The sequence below is a fragment of the Catharus ustulatus genome, chromosome 4 (assembly GCF_009819885.2).
Source record: "Catharus ustulatus isolate bCatUst1 chromosome 4, bCatUst1.pri.v2, whole genome shotgun sequence".
In the NCBI taxonomy this organism is placed as follows: Eukaryota; Metazoa; Chordata; class Aves; order Passeriformes; family Turdidae; genus Catharus; species Catharus ustulatus.
The window spans coordinates 15,896,026-15,918,352 of record NC_046224.1 but is presented as its reverse complement, the minus strand read 5'-3'; the positions used below and the strand labels follow the sequence as shown (position 1 = coordinate 15,918,352).

At 46.4% G+C, this 22,327-nt stretch overlaps 1 protein-coding gene across 6 annotated transcripts in view; it reads left to right on the top strand.

Annotated features, from left to right (window-relative positions):
• The first annotated feature begins 9,110 nt into the window (after positions 1 to 9,110).
• CELSR1 (cadherin EGF LAG seven-pass G-type receptor 1) overlaps positions 9,111 to 22,327 on the top strand; it is a 161,743-nt gene continuing 148,526 nt past the window's right edge. For 4 of the 6 annotated variants that reach the window (XM_033058067.1, XM_033058065.1, XM_033058069.1 and 1 more), the window contains exon 1: positions 9,164 to 11,943. In XM_033058067.1, the coding sequence (XP_032913958.1) occupies positions 9,261 to 11,943 (2,683 nt within the window). In that variant the 5' untranslated portion in view covers positions 9,164 to 9,260. Of the gene's footprint in view, positions 11,944 to 22,327 lie in introns of all 6 variants that reach the window. The other 2 variants (XM_033058071.1, XM_033058070.1) reach the window with 1 other exon arrangement.

The following is a 22,327-nucleotide window of genomic DNA, read 5'->3' as shown; positions in this document are numbered from 1 at the left end:
CAGAGCAATACACCTTCAGCAACTCAAATACTCTCACATCTCTGGCATCTGCAGGTTTTATACAGCATGCAGTTGGGTGAGAAAGCAAAGAAAGAATATGAGAATATCCTCTTCCAAACAAGACAAAGGCTTCCCTTCATCGACTTTCCCAAGAAGCAACCCATTAGCACCCACCCATGAGAAGTCCAGCATCCCAGCACTCCAGCACAATGCCCATGACTACCCCAGGACTCTTCTCTGTTCCAGTCTGTGCTGACAGCATGCTTTGTTGGTTAGAATGCTCTGAATAAGCCAATTTTGACAACCTTTTTCATCAGTGACAGTGGCAGCTGTGGGAATACTTTTACTTCCAAGTCTCTCAGCCTCCTCATAGTTCAGAAAATATTTCATTTTCTCCACTGTGGGTGGAAATGGAGATCAGCACTTTCTAATATTAGAGTAATAATCTCTGCATGAGTAGCAAAGAGCCCCAGAGTTTCACCCACAGTCTGCAAAACCCAAGGGCACTCTGCATCACTAACATGACATGGCAGAAGGTGCAACTAACTGAAGAGGCAGCAGCTGAGGGTGATGCTGCACACTCCAGTAGGAATGGTTAGAGATATTCCCAGAGGGGTTTTTCAACTGAAAATATGTTTTGGGCCCCTGAGGACAATGAAATCATCAAAATGGCATTTAAAGCTGAAGGTCAGGTCAGGAATTATAGAATCATCAAGGTTGGAAGAGGCTTTTTAGATCATCAAGTCCAACCATCAGTACTAGCACTGTAACCCCTAAACCACTGAGCTGTTTAGGGGAAGCAGGCAGGGTGGGAGTGGTGCTGTTTTGGCTCTGCAGAGCCCTCTGAAACCATTGCTGTGCCATGGCTGAGGGTGAGATTTGAAACCAAAGCTTCTCTGTGGAAACCATCTGGTGTGACTTTTGTTTCTTTGAGGGCTGTGAGCCCCACATCTGTCGGTACAGGGAAAATCAGCCTGGCAGCAGAGGTGGAGCTGGAGCCTGACAGCCTAATGAGCTTCCCATTCCCCCAGCCTGTGTAACCAGGGATAACTTTTGTTCTTTTTCCTGATTACAGTGCTCAGGCTAGAATATCTGAAGATAAGGCTGTTTTGGGGCATGCCAGGTAGAGCAGGAAATGAGTCCTGGCTGTAACTGAGCAGGAAAGAGGGTCTCCTGTATCCACATGGCACATCCTCCCACAGCCACTGAGGTGCTGCCAGTGAGGCTGCTGTGTGCTGAGGGCTTCCAGTCACTGCAAATAAGCATTACCAATTTTATTTAAAAAGCAGAATTTGGACTGCTTCCCAGATTATAATTACCTATATATAAATATAATGATAATTACGTTACCTAAGAGAGACCTCAGAGCACAAAGCTGACAAGTGATGACAACTAAATTCATTAAGAGTGCAAATGCTCTTCCTCTCCTTTATGAAACAACACTGAGTGATCTCTGAAGAAATCCAGCAGCCAGAGATACAGTCTGTTAATAAGTGGTAAGCCTGGTGAAAGCTGCTGGAGAGGCAGGACAATGAACCATGGCGCTCAGTAGCTAGCAGAGCAAGAGCAAATAGAACAGCTAAGATAGCAGATTTTGAAAATATAATGTGTTTCATACATTTGGAGTGAAATCTGTCTTTCTGTTCATTTAAACTGGGAAATAAATCAGGGCAGGGGCCATATTTCATCACAGAGGCCAACTTACTCCCAGAGAAAAGCCCTTTTACATTTGCCAGCACACACTGGGTAGCTCCTTCTGAATTTCTCACAGGGCATAGTCCCAAGGGCTGTGCAAAGCCCAGCCTGGCATGGGCTGACCGAGGAGATGAGCTGGCACAGGCAAAGCTCAGCCTGGGAGCTCAGCAGCAGTGCAATGAACATAACCTGGGCCTGATCCCTCTGGATGGCTGCAGATGGACATGGTGTTACTGTGTACCTGTCCCAGAGCCAGAGAGAGCCTAAACTGAGGCCCAGGACAATATTAGTGAGGCTTTTTAAAATGGTTTTTCAAGCACTTCCAATTTTTCCACATTCAGAGTTGCCAAGCCTCAGGTATGCCAACAAATGCTCAGAAATATGTTACGAAATACATTTATGAGACCTATCCCTAGGTCTCTTGGGAAAAAATGAGAAGAGGTTATGGTACAGGGCATGCTTCCAGTCCAGAACTAGAAACCAAGACTCTGTCTTTCCATTGAATTTCAGGTATGAAATAAAACTAAGAAAGGGGAGGGACATAACAATAGTTGTAACATGTCATCTACAAATCCTACAGCGATTAGGAGACGTGCTAAATACCAATTTCACCTCCCCTTGCTGAAACAGCCACAAAGCTGTAACCTCCACCATTATCTGAGCAACCTGTTGTGCTGAATTCATATTCCTACACTAAGCATTTCAGTTAATATTTTTATTTTTCCAACAGGGCAACTATTTCCCTGCCTGCAAGTGTTTCATTAGAGCTGTGTGTTTCCTCCCCTAAGAGGCTGAAATCCCTTGCCTTTGAATGTAATTGAACTTCTGGAAAATGAACAGATTAGACCAAAGTCACAGTGTCCTTGCTTTCACACCACCTTCATGCCCATCCACCAGAAGCTCTATGAATACTCTTTGATAAGTAGTTGCAAGAATTTTCTTCTGCAAATGTTTCTGTGTCCAATGAGCCCACAGCTAGCTGATGAAAAACAGGTTACAAAGTCCTACTTCCAGGAAGGAGCTGAGCAGAAAGGTGGTTGGGTATGTAGGTGTTGCAAAAATAACCAGTAGTGTTTAATCTAATGACATCAAATCTAACCAGCTTCTGCAGAAGAATCTCTTGGTGCTGAGCAAGTAGGCAATATAACGGCAGATGATGCTTGATGCTGATAAAGACAAAATAATAGAGACTGGAGGAAAAAGCCTAATCCTGTCTACCAAGATGGTGTTTCCCTTTTTGTATTCTGTTCTTATTAATTAGTCCCCTAATCCTCTGATTAAACAACAGGAGCTGGCAAAGCAAGGAAATCTGTCCCACTGCACCTTTATTTTGATGAGCTGGCAGCAAACTTTCAGCAGACTCTTGGGCAAAGCCACAAGAGCTGACTTTTTAATCTGTTTGTACATATAAGATGAGACCCTGTGAGAAAGAAAGGGCAAATCCTACAAAGCAAACAGCAAAAGGTAATTTTTAAGAGTTTGATTTCACTCAGCAACTCAGTTAATGTATAGGAGAGATATGCAAAGTACAGAAAAACACATCAATGTGCAGACTTGGGCTTTCTCTTCTGCTTACTTGAACTGGATTATTAGTCTCACATTTTATTTACTAGTTTGTTACAGTATGCATTACAGAGCTTGTTATTATGTAGAACTACATTTCTGATGCATTAATCTCTATATCATCTCCTTCATAAATAACAATCAAGCCTTATTCAGCTTTTATGTGCTCTTGGCCACCGTGCAATTTTTGAACATGAAATTTGCTTTTCTATTGGTTTATTTGTCATTTTGCATGTTGTAACTAGTGGAGCCTTTAGCTAAAGCGGGGAGGGGAAAAGAAAACCAAACCAATTTAGAGTGAGGAAACTCACAGGCTGTGTTTGAGTAGGGTGGAGCTGAGCTCCTTAGGGTAAATTATAAATGGATGGTATGAAGTCTAAAGAAATAAACAAGTTCCAACACCGAATCGTTGCTGTATCCACTGAGGATTTTAAAAGAGGCAACTGTATGAATCAGTACAACAACTGCCAAGAGAGTTCTAAATTGTTTCTACTCTTTCTGAAAAGAAAAGCTACATACAGCCAAGAAGCCTTGAACATAATTCCTTGCAATAAGGATCCCAGCATTTTGAAGTCCATTCTTGGCTTTAAGAAGAATGAATGTTAGCAATAAAAGTATTTTCTGGAACAGTTCCAAACCTGTGTGATTCCTGCAATAGGTGAAGGATCAAATTTCACCATATGGAGCTTGGGCTAGTTCTTCTATTCCTAAAATAAACTCAGATGCAATGTAGAAACATAAATTGCTTTTGCTCATTTGACCATTCTTGGGCTGGACATGGAACAGATTTGCATGGGGACTGCAAGTCCAAATGCCTGTTCACTGAGAAATTTCTCCTGTTTCTTTCTGTAGTGATTGGAAAAACAGTCTAAACCCCTGAGTTTTACCAACTTGAATTCACTACAAAGATCCTGTCAGCTCCTGTCCTCAGAGTCGTTTGCACACTGCAGCAGGATGAGGTCTGGAGGAGCTCTGAGCAGACAGAGATTCTCTCTGTGGTGTTGTCCCAGAGAGCCAGGGGTGCCGGTGACAGACCAGGGCTCCCACTGCTCCTGCCACGGCCAGGGGAACCCTCACAGCTGAGGAATTCCTCTTCGTTTTCTCCTTTCATTTTTATTAGGCTGTGTCTGGGATCACAGAAGGTTGCTCTCTGCTGAAGTGCAGCCCCAGACAATGAAGATACCCAGCTGTGAGGGTAGGATGTAGCAGCAGCCAGCACAGGTAGTCTAAAAACTAGTGAGCTGTTATTTGGTTTTGTTTTGGTTTGGTTTTTTTCATGTCTAATATGCTGTTAGTTTATTCAAAATAATGGGCAATAAATAATGTTCCCACCCAAAATCTAGTATTATTCATTTCTAATGTGTGGCACAAAACATCCAGTTTCTTTCCAGTTGCTGGAAAATTGTAAGGTTGTGGAATAAATTGTGGTTAAAGGCTGTTTTATTACTACCTGTTGTGGTTTCTTAGATTATTTTCTCAAAGTGTTACTTTAGCAGGAATAAATCATTGGTGCATTTGTGAAGTAAGTAAATGCAGTTATGAAAATTTGATACATGTATCAATTTATGTTAACACTATGTATATAGAGATCTTGTACAAGATATAGGTTGTGTTGCACAGATACCTAAATTTGAGGATAATTTTTTTTCTTCTTCCCCCAAGCAAGAGTTTAGAAGACAAAACCCCTGGTTTGGAGGGGTGGGGGACGCACTGCATATAACTTTTTTGCAATATACTTAGCAAATCCAATGAAAAAAACCAACTTTCCACCACACTCATTCATTTAAAAAAAAAAAAAAAAGGTGAACTATTTTAACACAGCACTACTGAATGAGAATTTTAAGTCTTTCCTCAAAGTACTGGTGGGCCGAGATAAGAAAAGCTCCATCTCCTTCTATAGAACCACCTCTTCCACAGGGATGGATTTACACTGAATCACCGAATCATTTTATTCCCAACCCTAAAAATACTGTTGGATCTAGATGCAGGCAACCCCAGCTCTGCATGAGCCTTCCTCTGGGCTACAGTCCCAGTTAAGGAATGATTCTTGATCTCTTCCCTGGTCTTGTAAACTTCATGTTTTAGGAAAATCCCTTACAGTTTAACTACCCTTTTTTTTTTTTTTTTTTTTTTTTAAATTAGTTTCTCAGTTTTGCTTTAAATTCACTTTGGAAAAAAACTTGAAATATTTCACTCATAGACAAGTTGGAACAGAGCTTTTTTTTTAGCTGTGAAATGAATATGTCATCAACTGCTACTAAGGAAACAAAGGGTCAAGGAAAATCTCACCTGCTTGCATTTCTTATGGACACTGTTCTTTGTGGTGATGTCAATGTGATTTCTTCTGTAGGGAAAGGACAGTTTAGATGAGAAAATCTGCAAAATCAGACACAAAGAAAGTATCTGGTTTTCTTTGAAGGATCAGCCTTCACTAAAAACTTGCCAGCTAAAACAAGAGAGACATGTAATTCTGTTTTTGTTCCCCACCTTGAGTCACCTCTTCCAAGGGTTCAGTTTCACTGTTGGCTTCTCTGGCTCTTCAGGAGCAGCAGCAGAAATAGATCCCTGAGCCCTGAGCTCTAATCTAACAGCGACCCCTGCTTCCATAGCCATAGCTGTAGCCATCCCCATAGCCATAGCCATAGCCATAGCCATCCTCATCCCCATCCCCATCCTCCCAGCTGGGAGCAGCCATGAGTCATTTCACCACTGAAAAGCCTTTGGAGTTGCCAGAGTGTTAAATAAACCATTCTTTTCGCTAGAGCAGTGAGTCACTCGTAAAAACCGTGTTCACCATTTTGGATTTGAAATCTGTTTTAATGGCAAAATAATATGACAAATGGTGGAATGCATGCAAAGAACAGTAAGGATAAAACCTTTAATTAGAAAACAATGAAACATCACATCAACAAGACGAAATTGACTGGAAATAGCAAGCAGGTCATACGAGTAGGGAAAAGATGGAGGATTTTGTGTAATCATACACAAAATTGTTTTATACAGAAGATATTACAGTATCTTCCCAATTCACAGTTGCCTCTCATTGCAACAGAAAGAAAAAAGTTTAAACTGTGTCTTCTTACAAATCTATTTTATCTTAAAATATGTACTTGGATCTCATTTTTGAAGAGTCAAGGAAAGATATCATTTTATAATAAGAGGTTGTTTTTCATATTGTGGGCATTAAGCATAGCAGCAAGAAAATGTAGAGTAAAGTAAGAAAAATGTGGACTTAAACCAAAGTTTCCTTATGCAAATCCCTAGTTAATACTGATTAACCCAGCCACCAAGTGACTTGCTTTGTTTCTGGAGTATAAAGCAGGTCACTGCATCCACTCAAACTCAATAAATGAATGAAAAGTTATCTTTCATTTTTTAAACTTTCCTTTCTTGAGCGATCATTTTCATCAGAAGATATGCAAAGCCAAGTAAGCTTCTAAATTCCATTTAAAAAAATCTCTAATTGAGTAAAGCTGAATCAGCAAAACATTTTCCAAAAACCCAATTAAAAAAGCTGTTTTTCCTCCTGACAGATATACCGGCAATTTTCCAGGTGGTTTGGTTTTGGTTCTTTTCTTTTCTTTTCTTTTCTTTTCTTTTCTTTTCTTTTCTTTTCTTTTCTTTTCTTTTCTTTTCTTTTCTTTTCTTTTCTTTTCTTTTCTTTTCTTTTCTTTTCTTTTCTTTTCTTTTCTTTCCTTTTTTCTTTTCTTTTCTTTTTTCTTTTCTTGCTTTCTTTTTCTGTCTTTCTGTTTTTCTGTCTTTCTCTCTTTCTCTCTTTTCCTTCTTTCTTTCTTCCTCTTTTTCTTTCTTTTTCTCTTTTCTTTCTTTCTTTCTTTCTTTCTTTCTTTCTTTCTTTCTTTCTTTCTTTCTTTCTTTCTTTCTTTCTTTCTTTCTTTCTTTCTTTCTTTCTTTCTTTCTTTCTTTCTTTCTTTCTTTCTTTCTTTCTTTCTTTCTTTCTTTCTTTCTTTCCCTTACAATAATGCATCTCATTCAGAAATAATCTGTTTTATTCATAGTGTGCTTATAAATTCTTAAGAGCCTGAGCCGACAGCGACAGATCACCCTGAATGTTGCCTCCCAGCTCCTACAAGTAACAAAGTTTTGCAAAATCCCAGTCGGCAGCCTTGAGCTGCTGTTCATCACCCCCTGTCTTCTTCCTGCAGCTCTGGCTCTAGGATCTCTGCAGGTAGCACGGGTGTCGGCCGCCGGCAGGCAGGGCAGCTCTGGTTCTCGGGATCTCTGTAGGTGGCACGGCTGTTTGCCGCCGGCAGGCAGGGCAGCACGGCGGGCGGGTGTCCCGCACCCTTCCCGAGCACCCACCAGGGGCCACTGCAGCCGCGGGGATGCGGCCGCGGCTCGGGCACCGCTCCGCCGTCTGCAGCGCCGGGGGAAAAGCAGCGCGACATAAAGGATTTAGCATGATTTCCTGGAACTGACATTGTAATCACCATTATAATCGCAACGTTTCCATGCGGAGTTGAGCTTTGCTTCTTCTCACAGAAGTTTGCCCCGAAGAAATCTTTACCTCGACGCTCCGGATCCTGCCGGCTGCTTTGCGTGAGCAGTGCAGATCTTGAGCCGGGATACCGGCAGCAACCCTTGGGCCGCCACATGATGCTCATTTTGCCCTGGAAAGTAGTTTCACTTTATTTTCCCCCCTCCAGAGCGAGATTTAATAAAATGAATGTAAACGTGTTTCTGTTTAACTTTGCTGCGGACGGCGGATCTGGCACGACAGGTGGCTCTGCGTGGGGAAGCGGCCGAGAGCCGCCGAGCTGCGGAGCCCGGTCCGAGCGGGGCAGCGGAGCCGCAGCGGGACCTGCCCGAGCCCGCACGGCCCCGCCGGGCCGGGCCGCTCCCCCGGCCGCCGAGGGGCGCCGGGCGGCGGAGCGGGAGCCCCGCGGGGCTGAAGCCGGCCCGGCCCCCGCCGCCGCCGCCCGGGAGGGGCCGGGCGGGGCCGGCAGGAAACCCCGCCCCGGGCAGCGCCCGCCGCTCCGCGCTGCTCAGCGGAGCCGAGCCGAGCTGAGCCGAGCCGGGAGGCTGCAGCGGGACGGGACGGGACGGGACAGGACGGGACGGACGAGGCGCGGCGGCTCTGCCGTGTCGCGCAGCCACGCGGGACCGCGCCGCCCGTGGGCCGGCCCCGCCGCGCGGGGGGACCTCGGTATTTGGTTTTCTTTTCTTCTTTTTGGCGAAGGAGAGGAGCAGCAGGTTTATGCTAATCGCCCTCTGGGGAGCGGCGGCGGGAGGAGGAGGAGGAGAGGAGCCATTTTGAACTCACTTCAAAGTTTAAGGTGGAAAAGTTGGAGCTCTCCAGCCCGCTGCCCGCGGACCGGGACGGGGCGCGGGGCTCGGGGCCGGCGGTGCCCGGGAGGCGAGGGCGGTGGGGGCGGGCGGGCCGGCGGCTGATGGATGCGGGCGGGCGGGCAGCCCGGCGGGTGGATGGATTGTGCAGCAGCCCGCTGCCCGGCCCCGCTGCCCGCTGAGCTCCGGAGATGCCGCGGCTGCTGTCCGCCGCCGCCTGCGTGTCCTGGGCCGCGCTGCTCTGCGCCCTGGCGTCGGCAGGCGGCAGGGACCCGCGGCCGCCCCGCGCCGCCGCGCTCCTCCACCTGCCCGCGGGGCCCGCGGGACGCCCCGCCGCTGCCGCTGCCGCCGAGCCGCCGGCACTGCCGCCCGCCGGGCGCCTGAGGGCTGCGGGCACCGCGCCGCGCCGCGCTCCGCCCGCCGAGCCCCGCGGGCCTCGCGGCGGCGGCCCCTGCCCGCGGCGCGCCCGGCCCCGAGCGGCCGCCGAGCCCCGCGGAGCCCCCGGCTGCGCCCCGCCGGGCACGGAGCGCGGCGGGCGGCGGGGAGCGCGGCGGGCGCGGAGCCTCAACAACCCCCCGCAGTTCCAGCTGCCCAGCTACCAGGTGTCCATCCCGGAGAACGAGCCGGCCGGCACGGCGGTCATCGTGCTGCGGGCCCAGGACCCTGACGAGGGTGAAGCTGGCCGGCTGGCGTACTCCATGGAGGCGCTCTTTGACGAGCGCTCCAACGACTACTTCACCATCGACGCCGAGACGGGCAGCGTGGTCACTGCCCGCAGCCTCGACCGGGAGACGAAGGACACCCACGTGCTGAAGGTTACCGCCTCCGACCATGGTTCCCCACGCCGCCGCTCGGCCACCACCTATCTGACGGTGACTGTGAGTGACACCAACGACCACGAGCCCGTGTTTGAGCAGCCCGAGTACCGGGAGAGCATCCGGGAGAACCTGGAGGTGGGTTACGAGGTGCTGACCATCCGTGCCACCGATGGTGATGCCCCAGCCAATGCCAACATGCTTTACCGCCTGCTGGAGCCTGGAGCTGGTGACGGAGTCTTTGAGATTGACCCACGCTCCGGGGTGGTGAGGACCCGAGCCTCGGTGGACCGTGAGGAGGTCTCTGAGTACCACCTGGTGGTGGAAGCCAATGACCAGGGCAAGGATCCAGGACCACGCAGTGCCACAGCTATGGTGCACATCACTGTAGAGGATGAGAATGACAACTACCCTCAGTTCAGTGAGAAGCGCTACCTGGTGCAGGTGCCAGAGGATGCCCCAGTGAACAGCCAGATACTGCAGGTACAGGCCACAGATCGGGACCGGGGCAGCAATGCCCAGGTGCACTACAGCATTGTGAGTGGCAACCTGAAAGGCCAGTTCTACATTCACTCTTTCTCTGGCGCCATTGACCTAATCAACCCTCTGGATTACGAGACTATTCGGGAGTACACGCTCCGGATCAAAGCCCAGGATGGGGGCAGACCTCCTTTGATCAACTCCAGTGGTATGGTGTCGGTTCAGGTTGTAGACGTGAATGACAATGCCCCCATCTTTGTGAGCACTCCCTTCCAGGCCACAGTGCTGGAGAATGTTCCTCTGGGCTACTCGGTGCTGCATATCCAGGCTGTGGATGCTGACTCTGGAGAGAATGCCCGCCTGGAGTACAAACTCATAGAGATGGCACCATCCACTGGAGGTGCCCCTGTAGCAGGTGACTCTGGGTTCCCTTTTCAAATCAACAACAGTACAGGGTGGATCACTGTGGCTGCAGAGCTGGACAGAGAGACTGTGGAAAACTATCACTTTGGGGTGGAGGCCAGGGACCATGGCGTGCCCGTCATGACCTCCTCAGCCAGCGTGTCCATCACTGTCCTGGACGTGAATGACAACAACCCCACCTTCACAGAGAAGGTGTATCACCTCAGACTGAACGAGGATGCAGCTGTGGGCAGCAGTGTCCTGACCCTGACAGCAGTGGACAGAGATGTTAACAGTGTTGTGACTTACCAGATTACCAGTGGCAACACCAGGAACCGTTTTGCCATCACCAGTCAGAGTGGAGGGGGGCTGATCACACTGGCCTTGCCCCTGGATTACAAGCAAGAAAGGCAGTATGTGCTCACAGTCACTGCATCTGATGGCACTCGCTTTGACACCGTCCAGGTCTTCATCAATGTCACAGATGCCAACACGCACCGCCCAGTCTTCCAGAGCTCCCACTACACAGTGAGTGTCAGTGAAGACAAACCCATTGGTACCTCTATTGTCACCATCAGTGCCACTGATGAAGACACAGGGGAGAACGCAAGAATCACTTACATTTTGGATGATAATATCCCCCAGTTCCGCATTGACCCTGATACAGGCACCATCACCACCCTGATGGAGCTGGACTATGAGGACCAGGCCTCCTACACATTGGCCATTACAGCCCACGACAATGGTATCCCCCAGAAATCGGACACCACGTATGTTGAGATTCTCATCCTGGATGCCAATGACAATGCACCCCGCTTCCTGCGCGACCGCTACCAGGGCTCGGTTTTTGAGGACGTGCCACTCTCCACCAGTGTCCTGCAGCTGTCTGCCACTGACCGTGACTCAGGCCTCAACGGCCGTCTCCTCTACACGTTCCAAGGTGGCGATGATGGAGATGGAGACTTCTACATCGAGCCCACCTCTGGAGTGATACGCACACTGCGCAAGCTGGACCGCGAGAACGTGGCTGTCTACAGCCTGCGGGCCTTTGCTGTGGACAGGGGCAGCCCACCACTGAAAGCCTCTGTGGACATTCAGGTGACTGTGCTGGACATTAATGACAACCCCCCTGTCTTTGAGAAGGATGAATTTGATATCTTTGTGGAGGAGAACAGCCCTGTGGGCTCTATTGTGGCACGGATCAGTGCAGCTGATCCGGATGAGGGGACCAACGCACAGATCATGTACCAGATTGTAGAGGGGAACATCCCTGAGGTCTTCCAACTAGACTTGCTCAATGGAGACCTCACAGCCCTAATGGACCTGGATTATGAGAGCCGGACAGAGTATGTTATTGTGGTGCAGGCCACTTCGGCCCCTCTCGTGAGCCGAGCAACCGTGCACATCCGCCTCCTGGACCAGAACGATAATCCGCCCGTGCTGCAGGACTTCCAGATCCTCTTCAATAACTATGTGACCAACAAGTCCAACAGCTTTCCCTCCGGCGTGATTGGCAAGATCCCAGCTCATGATCCTGATGTGTCTGATAGCCTAGCCTACACTTTTGTCCAAGGCAATGAGTTAAACTTACTCCTTTTGGACTCTGCCACTGGGGAACTCAAACTCAGTCGTGATCTGGACAACAACAGACCCTTGGAAGCCCTTATGAAAGTGTCAGTCTCAGGTAAGCAAGCATTTGAGTGCATGATTTTGTTTGTATGCCGGTATGGGGGCATGGGCAGAAATAGCACACTTGCAGTTTAGAGTGTAGCTCTTGATTTCCTGAAGCAGCAATGTATCTGTGAAATTTTTGGAGAGGGACCACAAAAATGTATCCAGCCTATATGCTGTGGATTGAAGTGGTGCTTTGAAGTTATTTAGTAAACGTGGATCACAAGGATAAATAAATATGAGTGTACATGGAAGGGAGCATACTCCCTCAGCTGAGGTGGTACCTTGGCTGGAGCTTTTCTGATGTGGTTTTATAAAGGCAGTAAATGATGTTGACTTGCAAAGATTTAGGGAATGCACATGTATCTGTAATGCTGTCTCCCCTCCCTCTTTATTTTTCTCTAAAAATTGAAATTTGATATCTCTGCTTTTTCAGCAACAAAACATGCTTACTCCCTTCCGTGTTCCCAGAGGTTTGGCTGGTGTTAGACCTCAGCCCAGGACCTGCAGTCCTGTGGGAAATGGCAGCTCTGAAAGCAATGAGCTATGGCTGTGTGATAGCTGTGTAACATGGCTCATGGCACTGGAGTTGCTTTAGTGGCACTAGGGACAATGCTGGCCAATTGCAGCCCCAAATCAGGGCAGTTAGGGACATGGAGAGAAAGGGAGAGGGAAGGATACTGTGCCATTAACTTCACTGGGGAACTTGTGTCTGTGTATGTGTCAAGGCTGTTCCATATTGGCAATATGTACTTTTGTTTGAGCACAAACACACTCTTAGGATATTATTTTTTTTCTGCTCGTTTGCTTGTTTATCATGGAATTACTTTTTATGCCTCTAATTGTGACATCAATCATGCAATGAGTAATTTCCTCTGCAGGTGCCACTCTATAAAGTTTACTGTGGACCTGATCCCATATTTCTGTTGACTTTCAAAGGTTTAGCCAGATACTTTCCTTGCTGCCTCTCTCTGCAAACTGAAACTAAGATTTGTGTTATTTTTGTAAAAGAGAAAAAAGCTCCAAATACTAGGTATGCAAAATCACACTTGGGGAGATTATTAGAAAAATAATAATCTAACTGTGGCATAATCCCAGCAGCAATTGTTTTGCTGTAAAAGTGGCCACAGTGTGCAGCATGGCCTCAAAAAAGTGAGCCACACTCTCCCCTGTGTTTGCAGGCTTGAGGTTCTTTTTGCTTCGGGAAAATGACAATGACATTAACTGAGCTGACTGATTTTGCTACAGTGTATCTCCTGAAAAGCCACTCCTGGTTCTCCCAAAATGCTGGAGTGCAGCTTATGTGGTAAGGTAAATGCTCCTCCCATGTCCTGTGAGGACTAGCAGGAAAAACAGACAGTAGGCTTGTGACCTTAAAGAAAAACATTTGGATTAAGGTGCAGATGACTGCATGGTCACTGTCTGTTTGAACCAGTAGCTCTTTATCTGGTAGCAGAAGATAAGCACTCATCTTGAAGCACAAAGCTTGGAAAAGCTGTTAGCCTAGGTGAAGAGTGTGTTCAGTGAAGAAAAATAGCTGACATGAACAATTCCTTTCTCAGTATAATGATTTACATGGTTTAAGTGGGTGAAGTCTCAGGTAGGAGTGAAGACCTGTTTTCTTATGCAGGAGATTGATTATTTCAGCATAATTTTCACGTTTTTGTGAAGGTGTGGACTTCGAAACTGTGCTGTGAAATTCATAAAAATGGACTGTCTGCCGCGTGTCTTGAGATACTTGAAATGTTAAAGTGTTTTATGGCTAGAGTTTTTAGATAATTTATCAAGCACTTTTGACTTTTATTTGGAGAAGTTCACTGTGTGGAAATTGGAAGAGCAGTTTGTCGTTGTGTGATTAGTCCATGAAAGCCTCACCTGCCTGGTTTCTCTGATTTATCTGATACAGTTCAAAAAAGAAAAGAGACAGAGAAGAAGCTCAGACAGATGTACTCCACGGGGTTATCTCTAAGTGTTGCGTAACACCTGCAAATCATCCGCTAAAATGACCTGCCAGTTAAGTGAAAAAAACCTGTCCATGGAGCAGCCGTGAACCTCTCTAGCCAGACAAACACAGTCCTCTGCTGCTCACAGCTGCTGTTAGGTCAGGGAAGGACTGGAACTCTTTATGAACTTGGGAATTTGATCTCTATATGAGTCGGAAATAACAGTGGTGCTATAAAAATCTTTTTTCTATCTAGTGATGTGTTGTGTTTCAGAGGCAAGTGAGTGTGTGCAGTGCTAGCGAGGAGCCCTGCTACTCCACTGAGTTGCTTTGAGACACTGATACGTGGCTAAACGCAGCACTCTTTCATTTTGTTGGGGATTATTCAAATAAGCATGGTAATTTTTGCCTTCTGCATATAAACAAAATTTAAGAATCATGAAGACCAAGCAAATGGAGCTACTAGGCTTCATAAAGCGGTCAGAAGTTTCGTGTCAGCATTGTCAGAAGCTCTGTGGGGTTGTGAGCAGGCTCGGGGCGTGCGTGGCTCTACCCTTGCCTGGGTGCTGGGGTACCCGTGGGGTCCCCGTGGGCTGTGCCCCCACAGCCAGTCAGGAACCAGCCCAGCAGAGCAGCAGGAGTGTGGGTGGTGTGGATATTAGCATTCGCTTTGGATTGGGAAGGAGCTTTTGAAGTCTGTCTCTTTTGAAGTGAATCTCTCTGGGTGCCCCTCTGCCTGTGCCTGTTGTACAGAGCTGAGTGAACAAACCGGACCCCTTTTGCATGCAACTGCTCCAGAAATGCTCCAGGGGTCTCTTAAAAAGGCACTGTCTCCTTTTTCTAGTGTACCTTCAAGGTTTTCCTACAGAAAGGCAGAACTTTGGCTTTATATTCCCATGTCTGCACATTGTGTTGCTGTTTTAACGACTGGGGTGGAATCTGGACTCTGCTGAAATCCTGTGCCTACTTTCCAGGAGGGGCAGGATTTTACTCTGACCTTCTAAAACAGGTGGTCAAGAGTCAATCAGTCTGTAATTTCTTAGTGTTACTAGTAAATACACGACTTCAGTTGGCAGAATGGTTAAAAACGATGATTTTTTTTGTCCGCAGTAATGTTTATGATAATGCCGAATTGGGAATTATTTGGTCAAAAAATGGGTTAAACATTGCTGAAGTTCACATTGCGCTTGCTTGTTGCACATTACATCGCAGTTCTCGCTGGGGCGGTGGGGGGAAGGCTGGTGGGAGCATCAGCTTTGCACAAATGTTACTCAAGTTTGCCTGGGTGTCACATTGCAGACACTGCTGGCACCTGCTTGGCTGCGTTGCCACAAGTAGTCCCACTTATCATCGACGACAGCTCGGTGGGATACAGTAGATGTGTGTGCAAACTCCTCTGGGAACCCAGCCCAAATCAGCAGTGCAGACAAAACCCAAACTGCCTGCACGCTACAGCTTTTTTAAGTGGTCCAGATAAATGTAAAATATCGTTATACAACATACAATATACAGCTCTGGGAAGGTGTTACACCTCAGGCAGTGAGGGATAGGTGCCCAAACATTTTTGAGGACTGTGCAAGCTCAAGTATTGTGTTCTACATTTCTTTAGCTTTAAATATCCAGTGGCATTCAGTGAGGTTATTGACAATCAGCAGATAGACATTAACATAGAACTTGTTTGTGTTACTGTCAACTTTGGGCATTTTTACTCAGACGGAGCTTGTAAAGAATTTTCATTACTATCATAATTTAAAAGTCCTTATTGCTAATGATCCTGAATCTCCAGGTCTGTGCCTTCTCCATACAAACACAGATGATGCAATACTTTGGTGCAGCCCTTCTGGGAAAGGTGAGGCCACAGCTATGCCTGAGATACAGAGTATTGTGAGATTAAAGGGAAAAAGGAAATTCTAATGAACAGGTATCCTTGTATGGGACACCTCTGGGCAGGGAGGGCGAGCATGATGTGGCCCCTCAGGATGTGCGCTGGAGCCCTGGGCAGCTCTAGGGAGAGCCCAGCCTCATGTCCCCACCTTTGGGCAGCAGGGCAGTGGTTCCTGGTGAGCTTTGGGGGCAGATCCACAGGGCAGCTACTCTGGCTGCCACCAAGGACACACTTCCAGGGACAGCCAGGGACACTTGGCACCCACACTGCTCTCCATGGCCCCTCTTCCAGGGAAACATTCCTACGGGCAGCTGGTATGGGGATCCCTACACAGTTAGGAGATGATGGGTGTGGATTGGTGGAGAGTCCTCCCCTTGGAGCAGGAGGGGTGTTGGAGCCTGTTGTGTGGCTGCAGGGTTTTGCCTCCTGGGACCTTGGGCTCTTGCACTTCCCTGGTGCACCCATCCCTCTGTGCAGCAAGGGGAGGAGGCAGCAGCACAGAGGCTGCCCAGGCCTGGAGGCAATGGTGAGGCACCCATTTAGAAAGATGGCATGGTACCACAAGCTGCAGGATTGTATCCCCAGTCCTTGTGTGGTGGGTTTGGTGGGACTGAAGTGAAGGATGATTTGTAATAGCTAGTAGTGGTGACTTTGAATATTTACATTTATTTTCCTAAAATAGCAAATCAAGAACTGTGATCATCAGTTAAGGTTAGGGTAGTTCCTGGGTCGGCTGTGGTTACCTGTATCCTTTATTGCATCCACATAGGTTCTACATTCTTATTTATGCTACAGCAAGGTGCACTGTAGTTGTGCATCCTTCCAACCTGGAATGTGACTTTCCATTTTCAGCTGTAGGATGTGTTCCAGCTGATAAAAAGCTGTGATTGTCGTATTGGTTCTCTACAGGCTTCCTTCCACTTCATGCCTGGATTTCATAGGAGTGGAGTATTTTTGTTTCAAAAGACAGGAAAACATCTATGGTAATGAGGGGAAAATATTTAGTGGAAGTCTGACTGAAAACTAACTTTTTACTGAGATAAAAGGTATCTTCTGTATGTCAATAAATAAAATGCTGATACTTTTCTCAGCAATTTCTGGGAAAGAGAGAAGCTAAGGTAACAAGGATAAAGTATGAGAAGAATGAGAATGGAGATATGACAGTGAGAAAGATCTAATAGGCTTTATTTGATAACAAGTCTCATGGGAAAGAAATTAAATGTAGAGAAGTATGGTCGTGGGATTACCTTGAACACTTTTTTCCTCTCATTTTCACATTATTTGCAAATGAGGAGATAGTTGCAATAAGCATTTTTTAGAATTGGATTAGTAATTGGTTTATATTTTTTGATTACTTTTTAAGCCTCAGGGTATATTAAAGAATTGGTTTCCTCGGTGTATTCTCTTGTGATTTGCTTCCATCTCACACATCACTGAAGTTTTCTTCCTTCTGACGTGTACTCATGAGTTCAGAAGGATCCTCTCTTGTTCTGTTTTTCTGGTCAGGCATTTCAGAATTGTTTTAGGCTGGGATTGCAGAACCTGCTGCAAACTGCCAAATACAGAATAAACATTGAGTTGTTATCCAAGTAATGGCTAAAGAACCCTTTGTTTAGAATACAGGAACAGTTTTCTAAGTTTCGATGTTAGAGTGATAGCAAACCTGCAGTAGAGGTAGCGGTGGGGAAAGTAGGTGATGTGAAGCAGTGGGATTTTATACTTCATTATCTCCAACATCCCAAGTGTTACCTGAGGAAGTGTCTGGCTGCTGATAAAGCCTATCATTTTACATCTGCTCGTTGAACAGTCCATTTTCCTTCAGTGTATGTACTTAATACCTTGGAACTCCCATCCATTGCTGACTCCTAAATACATTGAAGCTAAATACATTTTCTGACATCCCATGACTGAGGTTTTAAAGTATAACATTAGGTGAATGAAAATAGGTAGTGTGCTCACTGCTTTTCTGTAGGGTGATTGAGAGACCCTTAGCAGACACTTGGATAGGAACCCAGACATCCTTACATTTCAGCCAGGCTGGTCAGAGCATCTTGCCATCCTGGTATCTCCCAGCATCTTCACTGAGGGTTTGGGGTGACTCACATGTGATCTGCTTCCTCTTCAGAGTGTGCAGCAGGTCTGTCACACCCCTGCAGCTGACAAGTTGTCTCCAGTCTTTGGGCTGGCCAGTGTTCAGAGTTCATGGGTCCAGGGGCATGTCATTAGAGTGTGCCACACCTGTGATGGTGGTTCCAGTTCAGCCAGATGTGTAGCTGCTGCATACATTGGCACAGCTGGGCACACATCTGTCTGGTAACTTTGGGTACAGCAATTGCTGGGCACAGGTTCAACCTGCATTTTCACTGAGCCCCTCAATTGCCTTGTGGGTCAGGTGAGACTGGTACAAAGACCCTGGGAATAGGACTGCTCTGAAAGCTGGAGCAGGAAACAACTAGATGTGAACCAGAACCCTCTTTAAACCTGTGTGCAAGTACCTTTTCAATATTTAGCAGTGTAGGCAACTCTAGCAGAAGTGCTCATGCATGGAGGATGAGTAAGGGAAGGATCAAATGTCAAGACACAAGATCAATGCTCTCCATTCCTTCACCCTCTCTTTCCTAAGCCCTCAGGGTTTTGAGAGTCAGTTGGTGAGGACAAGCTCTCTGTGTCTGAGTGCTTGAGATAACAACACAGCTTACCTGCTTACCTCAGTATTGCCTAAGTCAGACTGTTTGGGCAACTATCTCTTTTGGCTTCCTTTGGCCTACTGACTTGCATTTCCAAAAATATCTATGGAAAGTATTTAGGAAATGTAGGAGGGTTAGAAGAGCTGAAGATACTCAGATCAGATCTAATGACAGTCTTTGGCAATCTTCCATGTTACAGTTTTTCTGTCCTGGTTTCTGTGGGAATTATGATGTTTTTAGGTAATATAGTACTCCTAACTACTCAAGAAACAAGCATGGTAGTACTGTCTTTTCTGAAAGATAGGCTTTTTTGTTCTGCTCCTTTTTTAAGACTAGTTGGACAAAAGATTGCATAAATCAAAGTACAGAACAAGTTGACATGGAGTTCAGTTCTTCATAAATTTGTTCACAGTGGTTGTCCACTTGAAACAAAGAACATCTGAAACCTAATTAAATTCAGTTTTGCCACTTTGTATTTCTGTGACAAGTGACAGTATTATTATTCCCCCTCAATGGAGCTCTTTTTCCAGTGTTGAAAAACACTGAGCTATTTATAGAAGTAATACAATTTCCAAAAGGGGCAGGATGTAATCTTTATTGAAAATTTTGAAATCTGTTGAGATTTGCCTAATACTTTTTTTCCTAATTCTTAAGACTTTGCTTGAGAATGAACTGCACTATGTTGATCTTGTTAGATTGAAAATATCATTATCAAAGGTACTGCTTGGCTTTTATGGTCAGATCTCTATCTGGTACCATGATCATCCTCTATATCTCTTCCAGTGCTTCAAATGTAGGTTGCAGCCCTGCCTGGTTGATAAGCAGGAGGGCTGTTGACTGGAAATGCCCATCTCATCCCACTGATTAAAGAGGGAGCATGAGTGACTGGCTTGGGCTGATTACCTTGTTGTTAGGTGGCTGAAGTTCAGGGGGATGAACCCACCCTGAATTGTGTGCCAGAATGGAAGAGTTTGTTTTCTTTTGGAGTGAGGATTGTACTTCTTTCTGTTACAGCAAACTACCTGTAGTAACAGGCTTAGCAGACTAGATAGAGAAGATGGGAGAGCCTCTAATTTGCAAAGAGGAAACTGTTTTGCCGTGAATAATGTTAGGATATCCTTTAAATATTGTCAAGGGTTTGAGTGAATGAAGGGGGAAAGTATGCTTTTATGGGGATTTGGCATTCAACAAAGAAAGAAAATTTAAAAATACTTCAAAAAGATGATCTCTGCACTTGAACAAAAGCCCTTGAACAGAAAAGTAGGATTTGCTGGAGAGAAAGGAAAACTGTTGGACTCTGTTTCAACAAGTTGTTATTGCTGCTACGCTGTAACCACCTTCATATTTATTCCAGTGTTTACCCTTGCCAAGCACAAAAAAAAGCAAACAAATGGAACAGCAAACCTGTAATAAATCCTCAGGGGACCACATGATAAACACAGACATGTTATGTTTATCACATACAAAGGAAAGTAATCTGTTTTCAACACCATTGCCTGACATGTGATAGATGCTACATTCCATCAGATCTCCAGCACTTTTGGAAATTACACATATGGTCAAAATATTTCAGTGCTTTTTGAAGGAGGCAATAGAAAAATCCCTCGTTAACAACTGCTGTCAACATGGCATCCCCTGCCTGCCGTGGAGTCTGTGGGCTAGGCCCAGTTTCAGGAAGAAGCAAGAGGTTCTGGACCCTACCAAAAGGGGCAAAGCAAGGACTGTGTTATTAGGTTTGAGTTTCCAATATGTGATGGCCAGCACCCAGCAGTCTGTCTCTGCTGTTAGGTTTGGAAGCTGATGTAGTCAAGGTGGAGCTGACCCTGTAGCTGCCATGCCGCCAGAGCACACATCATGGGCACAAAGATCTGCTGGATTGGTTGAGTTTACTCTTTCGTTTCACTAGCCACAGATCAGACTCCTTGATCCTATTCAAAACTGATGTTAGCAAGTCATTGAGCTTATTGCATTGAATTCTGTCACAGCACTTTTGAACTTTCCAGGAACTGGCTCAGCCTCCCATTTATTTGTGTGCTTGCAGTGGTGCTCGTGCTGGCTCTGTTTCTGAAGGAGACCCTTGAACATCCCAGCTGTGATTCTAAGTTTTAAAATTGCTTTGGTTGTGTGCATTTAGTTTAAATCATGTAAAAACCATTCCACACCAGTGCCTTTCTTGTTTTAGCAGCCTCTAGACACTGTGGGCACAGCTCCGTGTGACTAGGGAGAGGCGTTTGGTACCTTCCACGCCTTAGGTCTATTAAGAGGACGTGGATCTAACCAGCAAGTGCTACAGCCCTTCACTTGTAGGTGCCTGTTCCCTGCAGCCCTATTCTGTTTTAGGCAGTTAAGTGTCCTATAAAGTGGGAATACTTGAAATGCCATCCCACTACAGCTTGGGCACTTCACTCAGCATAGCGATCAGGACACTCAGCAGGGCAGAGATGGGCTGGGCTCCAGCCCTTGATCTAAGAGCTCTCGCTGTGCTGTACATTAAAGAGGAGCCGAAGAAGGTTCAGAAGCTGTTGTGGGACTCACATTTCCCATCTCTTTAGCAAGTGCCATAAGCCATAGGATCACACTCACTCTTGGAGGGTGCAAGAGAGGAGGCTTTGGCTCATGTGCACAGGCACCTCTGCTTCAGCAGCAGTGTGGGCAGTCTGGCTTTTGCCTTCAGCTACTGGATGCTGTTTAGGCCATAAAAAAAGTGGGATCATGAGCCATTCAGGCCATGACAGGACTAGGTCACTTCTATTTGTAACCAGGAGCTGAATTCTTCTCACCTGCAAACTTAAAAGTAAAATAAACAAGAACTTTGGGAATTTCCATGTTGATCAGAGATGATCTATTTGCCTCCTGGCTTTAACTATTTGTAAACATATTCTGATTTTATGTGGAGCAGCCCCCAGATGGGCTGAAGGGTCAGTTATGGAAGAATTCATGGGCCCAGACTTAAAATATGCTGCTAAATATTCAGAGTCCAACCCATGTTGGCCTCCTGTTTAATCCTCTTTCTCACTGCAGTTTGCCATGATGATAGACTTGCTGGTAATTGTGGACGTGTTGCTGCTCGTCGCTGGGATGCGGTGGCTGTTCCCGCGGTGTGCTCGCTGATGCTGGAGACAGCCAAGGCTGCCCTGCACTTGTGGTAAAGGGCTCTTGGCACCAGTGGCTGGGTTCAGCTATCCCGTTGGCTGACTCAGTTTCCCTTCTCACGGGGTGTATTTCTGATGTTGGCCTCCTCTTACTGACACAGCATAATTTACTGATGTGTGCTCTGCATGATGAGCTCTCCATCTGGCAGATAATTGCCTGCTAGTTTAAATCCTGTCTTAAGTTCAGTTTCTCAAGCTCACGAACCTGCTGGTGCCTTCTGGTTGCTTTTGCAGGGTGTTTGCCAAAGGATTTGGTACAAGTTAGAGTGATATGGGTGCATTTCTCTGAGATTTTTGTTTGATACTTAGGACAGATTAACTTTTATGTCCTACTTACCAAGCTGCCTGACATTATTCTTCATTGAGTTTGGCAGTCTGACACCTCTGCTGACAGTAGGCACTGGTGGTTTGCACTGGTTGTGCAGAGTGGGAACCCTGGGTGTATTCTGGGGCCTGGTAGATGCTGAAAGTTTGTTACACAATTCAGGGTGGTGTTCATCTTTCCTTCTTCCACTCTTTTTTCTCCTTTCTCCCTTTGCACTCACTGGATCTGTTTGCCCTATTCTGTTGTGTAGCATGGTGCTGCATCTCTGGAGTTTGCTTCCTGCAAATTTGTACAGGGCCATGCACAGCAGAGAAATTGTTGGGCTGCTTTTGTAATACCTGCTGTAAATAATGAGGATAACCAGCAGGCATCAGCTGAGTGACTGCCCTGTGAGATAACAGCCAGC